General features: G+C 38.8%; 1 protein-coding gene across 8 annotated transcripts in view; it reads right to left on the minus strand.

Annotated features, from left to right (window-relative positions):
• The window catches only part of MBOAT2 (membrane bound O-acyltransferase domain containing 2), a 153,338-nt gene that overhangs the window by 44,563 nt on the left and 96,711 nt on the right, over positions 1 to 12,064 (minus strand). For 7 of the 8 annotated variants that reach the window (XR_003309529.2, XR_003309528.2, XM_026454704.2 and 4 more), the window contains one exon: positions 4,833 to 4,928. The exons of the other annotated variant lie outside the window; for it this stretch is intronic. Coding sequence is in view for 4 of the 7 variants with exons in the window: in XM_026454704.2 (XP_026310489.1) it covers positions 4,833 to 4,928 (96 nt within the window). In the remaining 3 variants the exon portion in view is untranslated. The remainder of the gene's footprint in view (positions 1 to 4,832; positions 4,929 to 12,064) is intronic. 8 annotated transcript variants of the gene reach the window in all.

Below are 12,064 nucleotides of genomic sequence, written 5' to 3' on the forward strand. Positions count from 1 at the left end.
CAAACTTGTATTATGGTATAAGTTTATCTTTACCTAACCAACATTTTAAATGTATCTTAAGCCTAACAATTTACACATACACACACACACACACAGTTTCTCCATACTCTTGTGCAAGTAAAACTGTCCCATACAAGAGAGATTTCATGTTGATTCCTCAGCAAGAGGCTGGGCTTTGCTTCTTGCGCTTTCTAGCATCAGAGCAACGGGCCAGCTCGGCACGAAGGGTGAGTCACTATCCAATTCACCTTCTTAGCCATTTGACATTCTGAATAGCTATGATATTCACTCTAATTAGGATCAAGTCAGGATCTTTTCTGCTCATGTATTATAACACATTCAAGGGTTCCCTGTGCTCAAATACTTCATCAAGGGGAGAGTCTGTCTCTAGGTGGCTTTTTTCTCTCCTGTGTCCACTAAAAACAAAAAACAAAAACAAAAAACAAAAAACCAAGAGCCTTCAAGTTCACTCCGCCACAATGGTCTCCTTCAGCTAATTCGATTGTCTAATCTTTATCAGTTCACTGAAAATGGTCAAAAGTTTTCTTCTGTACTATGCAGCCATAAAAAAGGATGAGTTCATGTCCTTTGCAGGGACATGGATGAAGCTGGAAACCACCATTCTCAGTAAACTATCAGAAGGACAGAAAACCACACACTTTTCACTTATAGGTGGGAACTGAACAATGAGAACACTTGGACACAGGGAGGGGAACATCACACACTGGGGCCTGTCAGGAGGTGGGGACCTGGGGGAGGGATAGCATTAGGAGATATACCTAATATAAATGACAAGTTGATGGGTGCAGCAAACCAACATGGCACATGTATACCTATGTAACAAACCTGCACGTTGTGTACATGTACTCTAGAACTTAAAGTATAATAATAATAAAAAAGTTTTCTCCTAATGGATAAAAGGTATTCTTTAAACTTGGAGTTTTATAAACAGGTTTTCTATCTTAAAAAGGCCAAGTTGTTTTTCTTCTACATATTTAAACATTTAAAACTGCATTTAAGTATTTAAATGGCCTTATTTTATTTTATTTTATTTTATTTCTGAGACAGGGTATCACTCTGTCACCTGGGCTGGAGTGCAGTGGTGCAATCTTAGCTCACTGCAACCTCTGCCCCCAGGGCTCAAGCAACTCTCCCACTTTAGCCTCCTGAGTATCTGGGGCTACAGGTATGTGCCACCATGCCTATCTAATTTTTGTATTTTTAGTAGATACTGGGTTTCGTCATGTTGCCCAAACTCCTGAGCTCAGGTGATCCACCTGCCTTGGCCTCCCAAAGTGCTGGGATTACAGGGGTGAGCCACCACACCCAGCCTTCAATGGCATTTTAGAGGTCAGCAAAATACTTCTAAAGTCACGTCCTACACAGCTGTTTTTTAAACATGCACTATGCTCTTAATGTCAATTGTTCTCTGATCTGTGAGGCCATGTGACTCATGCTTGCCAACAGGATGCAGGCAGAATTGTTGCGTAGGCACACCCTCGCTTTGCTCACACTCACCATCCCGCCCTCAACTTAACCTAGAGGATTCCAGAGCCCAAAGGAGGTGGAACCACAAGAAGGAAGGAGTCTGGTTCCCTAAATGACTGTGTGGAGCAGAGACTCCCTCCTCAATGAACTGTAATGTGAATGAGAAATAAACTCTTACTATGCTGAGCCACTGAAATAAAGTTACTGTTTTAAATGCAGTAAGCCTATCCCTAGATAATACAGAAATGTTAGGTAAAGGCCTTGAGACTGACAATAATTTGGAATAGCTGATGAGGGAAATAAAAAGGGTAATGACCAAGATCAAACTGATGGAGGGGCTGTGAGAGCCCGGCAAAGACTGGGCCACACAAATCCATACTAACACCAATCCACATGGTTGTATAATAAAATCAATTTGGTTATGTTAAATCACTTTTTAAATCGAATGGTTAAAAGAGCAACAAAATATTTTTAATGAAATATTACACAGGATCCCAAAATACAAACTAGAGAAATATAGAGCAGATGTGGCTGAAGCAAGACTGGAAGACCTAGAACCTCATCTGCTGAGCTCCTAAGACACCTGCAGAACCTGCCTGCAGAGTCCCAGGACTCTAAAGGTCAGTGTGAAAACTCATGATTTTATGGTATTGCTAACCTTGAGTTGCTAATGTTAATATTTCTGTTATCAACATTAAACTAAATTAATTAAAAGTATGTTTTTTGTTTCTATTTTCTACTATGAATAAATGCTTATTTCTCACTTACTATAATTCAAGTATTCAAAGCTCTTAATTTCTCTTTCAGATGGCACAGCCTTTGCCCACATGGCTCTAGTTTCTCCATTTGTGTTGTCTGTTACTTTCCCCCATTTTTCTCACTGTATTTTCAACTTTCTTCTGTACTGAAGTATATTCCTGACTCAATATATATTTAATGCCACCATGTGCTAAGCACTAGGATGGATGACGAACAAGACCAATATGGTTGCAAATTCTCAGGAGAATTAAATTTTCTAAGTGATTGCAATTCTTTTAAACTTATATAACTATTTCCTAATTTCATTACACTATGATGACAATGTGACCTGGGCTACTTCCTCAAGGTCATGAAGGTTTTCACAGTGGTCCAGCATCTACTGATCCTGCCCATGAGGTCATGTTCTCCAGGAATACCTACTATCCATAAACTGGATTGCCAACATCTGCTCTCCTTTTCTGCCCTTCCAGGTGTATTTCCCAATTGCACTCAATAGCTTTGATTAACTAGTTTTTTAGTGCATTTAAACTGTTTCGTTTTGACCTGGGTTTTATTTGTTTTTGATGTAATTTCCTTTCATCTGAACCTATTTTTAAGATCTGTGTAGTAAAATACACTTCAATCTCATTAGGGAGAAAAAGGTATTTCCCCTTTCTCTTCTAAAATTCTCTTGTTTCATAGAAGTGATTTTTTTCCCTGAGCTCATACAACTTTGGTCCATTTCTATTGCTGAACAATTTTTTTGTCAGAGGTACCATGATTTTTCCAATACACGTATCCTTAAATTGGATTTACTGCTCATTACTTATGCTGTCCAGATGACTCAAGACTAGTCCAAAGCAGGCCTACTGTATCTTGTTCACTGGAGAAAGCAGTCAAGCCTGACATAAAAAAATATATACATAAAGGTTTATCTTCAACTTCCCCATCTGGTACCAAAGTGTTAGCAGATGTCACTTTATAAAGATGGAAAGCAAGTTACTTTATAAGAGCTTATGCATTTATTTCACAACAGACATATTGTTGTGGGAAGTCAGGGACCCCAAACAGAGGGATGGGCTGGAGCCATGGCAGAGGAATGTAAATTGTGAAGATTTCATGGACATATATCAGTCCCCAAAATTGATATTTTTGTAATTTCTTACGCCTGTCTTTACTGCAATCTCCGAACATAAATTGTGAAGATTTCATTTTAATATGGATGTTTATCATTTCCCTAATAATACTCTTATAATTTCTTACGCCTGTCTTACTTTAATCTCTTAATCCTGTTATCTTCGTAAGCTGAGGATGTATGTCACCTCAGGACCACTACTGTACAAATTGATTGTAAAATGTGTGTTTGAACAATATGAAATCAGTGTACCTTGAAAAATATCAGAATAACAGTGATTTTAGGGAACAAGGGGAGACAACCATAAGGTCTGACTGCCTGCAGGGTTGGGCAGAATAGAGCCACATTTTCTTCAGATGTGCAAGCAGGAGAGATATTGCTAAATTCTTCTCCTAGCAAGGAATATTAAATATTAAGACCCTTAGGAAAAGAACCGCATTCCTGGGGAGGTCTATAAATGGCCGCCGTGGAGTCTCTGTCTTATGTGGTTGAGATAAGGACTGAAATATGCCCTGGTCTCCTGCAGTACCCTCAGGCTTATTAGGGTGAGAAAATCCCACCCTGGTGAATTTGAGGTCAGACTGGTTCTCTGCTCTCGAACCCTGTTTTCTGTTGTTTAAGATGTTTATCAAGACAATACATGCATAGCCGAACATAGATCCTCATCAGTAATTCTAATTTTGCCCTTGCCTTGTGATTCTGCTTTGCCCTTTGCCTTGTGATTTTTACTGGCCTCAGAAGCATGTGAACTTTGTTCTCCTTTTTTGCCCTTTGAAGCATGTGATCTTTGTGACCTACTCCCTGTTCGTACACCCCCTCCCCTTTTGAAATCCCTAATAAAAACTTGCTGGTTTTGCAGCTCAGGGGGCATGATGGACCTACCGATATGTGATGTCACCCCCAGTGGCCCAGCTGTAAAATTCCTCTCTTTGTACTCTTTCTCTTTATTTCTCAGACTGGTCAACACTTAGGGAAAATAAAAAGAACCTACATTGAAATATTGGGGGGCGGTTCCCCTGATAACATATAATCAGTTTTGTTACAGGACAAAAAGACTCATCTAGCACCAGGAAGAAAATAAATCCCCTTCAAAGGAACAAATACTAGAAGTTATTTCCACTGCTCAACTGAATACTGGTGTTGAATGGAGAACACTGCAAAGAGGTGAAATGCATAGAAGTAAAATGCATCCTTGAGCGTCTTCTCTAGGAAACTCAGACTGACCTAGCCCAAGGACCTAACAACCAAAGGAAGACCCGTTAGGTAGGAAGAAGCAGAACAAGGCTCTTACTGACTTAGACAGTACTATAAAAGACTACTTACAAGAGGAAATTCTAAATTTAGAAAGAAATTTTCAACTAAAATATTTAATAATAGCTTTTCACTTGAACTACTAAATGCAAATATATTTTTTTCTTTAACCACCTTGTTAGAATGGATAAACAGGTCACTGAATCAGTTTTCATCTTACCCTGAAAAATCAGCAGAATATTGTCCATAGTCAAAGATATAGACTCGAGTAACTTGGCACACTGTGAGGTATCCCAGAGCAAACACAAAGCAGTAACTGCAAAACAAAAATAAGCTACATTAATGAAGATAAAAGACTCATTTTGTTAAAGAGTACATTTTAAAGAAATTTATTAGCTAAATGACATGGTTCAGAAATTAAATATTACTAGATCTACTCTACAAACAGCCTTCTTTAATAAATTAGGAACACTCTTTTCTAGCATCTGCTTCAGTTTACTTGACTATCATCTTCAATGGTAAATTCATTTTATTTATTTCCTTCTGAGAGACATACACACACCAGTTTATATATCTGAAAGTCATGATCATGAGCATAAATATGTGGTTAGTATGTGTTCCATTTATTCCTCCTTTCTAGGACACAAAAGTTAGCACAAAAATATTTGGCTAAGGTATACATTAAACAAATTCTTAATAGAATTTTGAAAAAAACTTGTCCTCGATAGTCTAAAAGCATATCTTCTTAGTGTGAGTTGGGTGGCATTTACACACATTTCATAGCCATGAACACTTAGTGATTTCTACAACTTAAGATGCTTGGAATATAGTTACAATTAAAAACACAGCATGGGAAAAAGAACTTATATATCAACAGGAGAGAAGAGAAACCCAGAAACAGATTCCAGAATACTTAACATTGAATAGGATGAAGGCTGCAATGCAAATTATCAGGGAATGGATGAGTTGTTATTTAATTGGTTCAAAATCTGGGTGGGGAAAAGAAAGCTATGCCTTCATCTCACACCAAAACAATTCTATGTGGATTAATGAATTACATGTAAAATATACAAGTACAACAAATAGGAACTGTGACTAAATATTCAAATGTTCTGAAATTGGGGAAGGACTTTCTAAACATATATGATACTGAAGAAATCAAGGGGGGAAAAACCTTTAACTAAAAAAAAAAAAAATTGACCAAATAAAAATCTTTGTCATGTAGGCAGTTCAGGTGGTTTTATGAAAGTTCTTTCAAACTTTTGACAAATAGTTAATTATAATCTTTTGAATTATTCCTGAGCAAAGAACAGGGAAGGAGAGCTTCCTAATCCAAATGTTTAACAAAGTTAATATATTCATGATTGCTATATCTGACAAAAATAGCACATATGGATACCCATACACAAAGCATTGAAAAATCAAATTTAAAATAATTTCTAAAAATTATGTGGCAGACTGCACTTTCCAAAGATGCCCAAAACAGTATCTCCCATTTCATATGCTCTTGTGCAGCCTGTGCTGCTCTCTATCAAGAGGAGGAGTCTACCTCTCCGCCCACTTTGAGTGTGGGCGGCCTTCTAACTGCACAGACCAGCGGATTACAGAAGCAACATTTTGCTAGTTCCAGGTGTGAATCATAATTAACCTGGCAGTTTCTACTTTTTGCCTTTTAGAAGTTGGTTGTTGGGAAGAAGTGTGACTATCCTGAGACCACTACATGTAGAGATTCTGGAGGATGAGAGACCACGCACAGAAAGAGAGAGAGAGAAAGAACAAGAGAGAAAAGGTGGGATAAAGGAAGGGTTGGGGACTGGGTTGGGTCTAGGCCCTAATCAAGGACCTGATCACACACATCTAGGGGAGGAAGGAAGGAAGGAAAGAGGGGTGAAGGACAGAGGAGCAGGGTGGAAATGGAGAGTGAGGCACCAAGGAGCACCAAGTGGTTAGACATGTGAGTGAGGAAGCTAATTCCATACGAAAAAAAGATGATGCTATCCAGTGGAATCCTTCCTGAACTGCTTACCCACAGTCATAAGCAACCTAATACAGAGTATCACTTTGTTTTAAGCCACTATGTTTTGATATAATGACATAATCAAAACAGAAACTGATAACTGAAAATGGGGTGCTACTGTAACCAAACACCTTCATGGAATATGTCAGATAAGCCGTTTCTAAGAATCCTAAGGGCATGCCTCTTAGACATTCTCTGATAGATTAAAAAAATTTTTTAAGAAGCTCAAGGGTGTTGTCACACAGCACCCCAACTCTGAAAGTAGAAAGGAGGCTGTCTAAAAGAGATTTGTGGGTGTAGTTTCTGTCTAATGTAGAGGATTACAATTAGATATACAGGAAGCCCACATAGTTCTCTAATGGGCTTATAAAAGATTAGGCTGAAAAGGAGAGACAGTTCAAAATGAAAAGAGATGTTTAGGTCCCCAAATTTTACCCATAGGAAGCAGTCTAGCAAAGCCATTCAAATGCAAAACCTGGCCATTTCTTATGAAAAAGGACGACTAGTCCATGGTGTGGAGTCAAGAGCTCAGAGGATGAAGCCAAAAGCCACACAGATGCACTCAAGGGACTGGGTCTGGGCCCTAATCAAGGAACTGATCATACATATCTGTCTGGATTTCACAATCACCGTGGACTAGGGCTGAGAAGCATCTTACAGTACGATAGTTTTCATTAACAATAGTGTCTCCTACAGCTGTCCTATTGCTGATCATCCCTGGACACTAGGTGTGTGAGGGGCAAAAAGCTTGCCTGTTAGTTCACTGGCCTTCAGATCAAAAAGAACTGTACTTGGGGACCCACCCCAAGAAGCCTCATCCAGGCCTGACTTAGATGACAAGATCAGGAACTTGAGCTTGATGTCCTAATGAGATGAGACTTTGGGGATCCTGGGAGGAAAGTGAATAACCTTTCATGTAGGATTCATGTGAACTGTGGGGGCCAGAGGACTGGCTGTCTTTCCAGACTGCTGCCATCAATAACATCCCTCCCTGTTGTACATGTTTAACTCTTTACATCAAGAGCTGAAAGAAAATTCTTGCTATAGTTTGGATTGCCTCCTCTAAAACTTCATGTAGAAATCTAATCTCTAATGCTGGAGGTGGGGTCCAATGGTAGGTGTTTGGGTCGTGGGGGCAGATCCCTCATGAATAGAAGAATGCCTTCCCTGGGGGATGAGGAGGTGAGTGAGTTCTCACTCTGTTTATTCCCTTGAGAGCTGGTTGTTAAAAAGAGCCTGGCACCTCCCTGCTTTCCTCCTCTCTGGCCACGTGGTCTCTGCATACACATACACTGGCTCCCCTTCACCTTCTGCCATACGTAGAAGCAGCCTGAGGCCCTCACCAGAGGCAGATGCTCAACGTTGAACTTTCTAACCATAAGAACCATAAGCCAAATAAAACTTTTCTCTTTATAAATTACCCAGTCTCAGGTATTTCTTTATAGAAACACTGAATTAAGACACTTTCCTGTCCCACCCCCCTTGAATCTAAGCTAGACTTAATAACTTGTTTTTACCAATAGAATACAGTGCAAATCATAGACAGAATTAAAAACAAAAATCACATGATATCTCAACAGACGCAGAAAAAGGATTTGACAAATATCCTGCATGCCTCTATGATTAAAATCCACAGCAAAATTGGTATACAAGGGACATACCTTAATGTAATAAAAGCCATCTATGACAAACCCACAGCCAACATAACACCGAATGGGGAAAAGTTGAAAGCATTCTTGCCGAGAACAGGAACAAGACAAGGATGCCCACTCTCAGCACTCCTCTTCAACACAGTACTGGAAGTCCTAGCTAAAGCAATAAGAAAGAAAGACAGAAAGAAAGAGAAAGAGAGAGGAGAAAAGAAAAGAAAAGGGCATCCATATCAGTAAAAAGGAAGTCAATTTACCTTGAAAACCCTAAGGACTCCTCCAGAAAGCTCCTAGAACTTACTGATAAAAGAATTCAGCAAAGTTTTCTGGATACAAGATTAATGTACACAAATCCACAGCTCTTCTATACACCAAACAGCAACAAGTGGACAATCAAATCAGTAATTCAATCCCTTTTACAACAGCTGCAAAAAAATAAAATACTAAGGAATACACCTAACCAAGGAGTCAAAAGACCACTACAAGGAAAACTACAAAACACTGCTGAAGGAAATCATAGATGACACAAACAAATGGAAACACATCCTATGCTCATGGATGGGTAGAATCAGTATTATGGAAACGACCATACTGCCAAAAGCAATTTACAAATTCAATGCAATCCCCATCAAAATACCACCATCATTCTTCACAGAGTTAGAAAAAGCAGTTCTAAAATTCATATGGAACCAAGACTAAGCAAAAAGGACAAACCTGGAAGCATCACACTACCTGATTTCAAACTATACTATAAAGCCATAGTCACAAAAACAGCATGGTACTGGTATAAAAATAGGCACACAGACCAGTGGAACAGAATACAGAACCCATAAATAAACCCAAATACTTAGAGCCAACTGATCTTCAACAAAGCAAACAAAAACGTAAAATGGGGAAAGAACACCCTTTTCAACAAATGGATTTAATTGGCTAGCCACATGTAGGAGAATGAAACTGGATCCTCATCTCTCACCTTATACAAAAATCAACTCAAGATGGGTTAAAGACTTAAATCTAAGAACTGAAACTATAAAAATCCTAGAAGAAAACATTGGAAAAACCCTTCTAGACTTTGGCTTATGCAAGGATTTCACGACCAAGAACCCAAAAGCAAATGCAATAAAAACGAAGATAAATAGTTGGGACCTAATTAAACTGGAGAGCTTTTGCATAGCAAAAGGAACAGTCAGCAGACTAAACAGACAATCCACAGAGTGGGAGAAAATCTTTACAACCTATACATCTAACAAAGGACTAATATCCAGAATCTACAACAAACTCAATCAGTATGAAAAAAACAAACAATCCCATCAAAAAGTGGGCTAAGGACATGAATAGACAGTTCTCAAAAGAAGATATACAAATGGCCAACAAACATATGAAAAAATGCTCACATCACTAATGATCAGGGAAATGCAAATCAAAACCACAATGCGATACCACCTTACTCCTGTAAGAATGGTCATAATAAAAAAACAGTAGATAACAGTGTGGATGTAGTGATCAGGGAACACTTCTACATTGCTGGTGGGAATGTAAACTAGTACAGTCACCATGGAAAGCAGTGTGGAGATTCCTTTAAGAGTTAAAAGTAGAACTACCATTTGATCCAGCAATCCCACTACTGGGTATCTACCCAGAGGAAAAAAAAGTCATTATTTGAAAAAGATACTTGCACATGCATGTTTATAGTGCACAATTCACGACTGCAAAATTGTGGAACCAACTCAAATGCCCATCAATCAACAAGTGAATAAAGAAACTGTGGTGTGTGTGTGTGTGTGTGTGTGTGTATATATATATAATGGAATACTACTCAGCCATAAAAAGGAACAGCATTTGCAGTGACCTGGATGAGACTGGAGACTATTACTCTAAGCGAAGTAACTCAGGAATGGAAAACCAAACATCGTATGTTCTGGTATGTGGGAACTAAGCTATGAGGATGCAAAGGCATAAGAATGATACAATGGACTTTGGGGACCTGGGAGGAAGAGTGGGAGGGGGGCAAGGGATAAAAGATTACAAATATGGTATAGTGTATACTGCTTGGGTGACGGGTGCACCTTGATACAGCGTATCATGACTGTAGCCAGTACAGCTTAAACAGAAAACAAACAAAAAACCAAAAATCTCATTAACATAAGCAAAAATATTAACCAACGTTCATATTGGAACTACATTCATTTGCCAATACTGTGAGCAATTACTTTACTAAATAGGATAGTAACCAAGCATTTATTCATAGTCATTTTGGTCAAATTACAGTTGAATTGCAGCCATAATTTAGCTGTGAGAGTTCAGAAAAAAACAAACAAAAAAATCAATGAAAGTGTTTTGTGAGAATCAACGAGCTACACAGAATTGAAAATAAAGGATATTCTATTCTCATTATTATTTGTAAACTGGGCACTAAGTCTGTTAAATTTGCAAAATTTACAATAAACTCACGTATGCATATTTATGCATTTTTTTCTAGAAAGCCAGTTAGTTGGTACTCACCAATATACCCCACTAGCCACATGTAGTTACTGAGCTCTTGAAATGTGGCTAGTATAAACTGAGATAAGCTGCAGTTGTAAAATACACCCCAGATTTTGAAGACTAAGTATAAAAACAAAAATTGTTTTCATTGATTATACTTTGAAATATTATTTTGGCTATACTGGGTAAAATGAAATGTTATTACTAAAATATATTACTTAATGTGCTTTTTTTTCAGTTCTTAAACTGTTTGACTACTGGAATTTAAAAAAAATTTTTTTTTTTGAGACAGAGTCTCGCTCTGTCGCCCAGGCTGGAGTGCAGTGGCGCGATCTCAGCTCACTGCAACCTCCACCTCCCAGGTTCAAGCGATTCTCCTGCCTCGGCCTCTCAAGTAGCTGGGACTATAGGCACCCGCCATCACACCCAGCTAATTTTTGTAATTTTAGTAGAGATAAGGTTTCACCGTATTGGCCAGGCTGGTCTTGAACTCCTGAGCTCAAGTGATCCACCTGCCTCAGCCTCCCAAAGTGCTGGAATTACAAGCATGAGCCACCATGCCCAGCCAGAAATCTTTAAATTATATCTGTGGCTTGCATTGTATTTCTATCACACAGTGCTAGACAGTTTTCCTGAAAAAAGGAAAACAGACACAGCCGGTGGGGCTTTTCACATTTTTGCCACTCTCTCTATCTAGAATATGGATCTGACGGCTGCTGTAGCAGCCATCTTGCACCCATGAGGTAATAAGCTAAGAGGCAGAACAAGAGGGGAAACCTGGTTCTTTAATGACATTGTTCAGCTGCTATACCAGCTCTGGACAATCTAACTTGAGAAAGAATTCTAGGTGGTGGGGGTTTTTCTGTGTTTTGTTTTGTTTACTGTCTGTACTACTCCAAAAGCACATCAAACTTTTGTTGCTATCTTGTCTTTCGAATTAGACTGCAGGGAAGGGTGCTGGGAAAAGCCTTTGATTTTTCAAGTTCACACATCAGCAGAGAAAGCAGACATATAAGCCACTATGCGCACAAATTATTTTAAGTGCAACAGTCCATTTATGAATTTCACTGAATGTCTTCGAACAGAGGAATACACATGCAAATAAAATCCAGACCGACCTGGGCTGGATTTAAATAACAGTCCCAATCACTTTTTATTATTCCTACCTGTGTGACCTTAGAAAGTGACTATCCTTCTGCATCCTGGTTCTCTCACTTCTAAAAGGTGGATGCACTATTCCAGGGATCCTGGCTACGGTAACCCCATCACTGTCATCTCATCCTCCTTGCAACTGACTGGTTT

The sequence above is a fragment of the Piliocolobus tephrosceles genome, chromosome 15 (genome assembly GCF_002776525.5).
Source record: "Piliocolobus tephrosceles isolate RC106 chromosome 15, ASM277652v3, whole genome shotgun sequence".
Classification (NCBI taxonomy): domain Eukaryota; kingdom Metazoa; phylum Chordata; class Mammalia; order Primates; family Cercopithecidae; genus Piliocolobus; species Piliocolobus tephrosceles.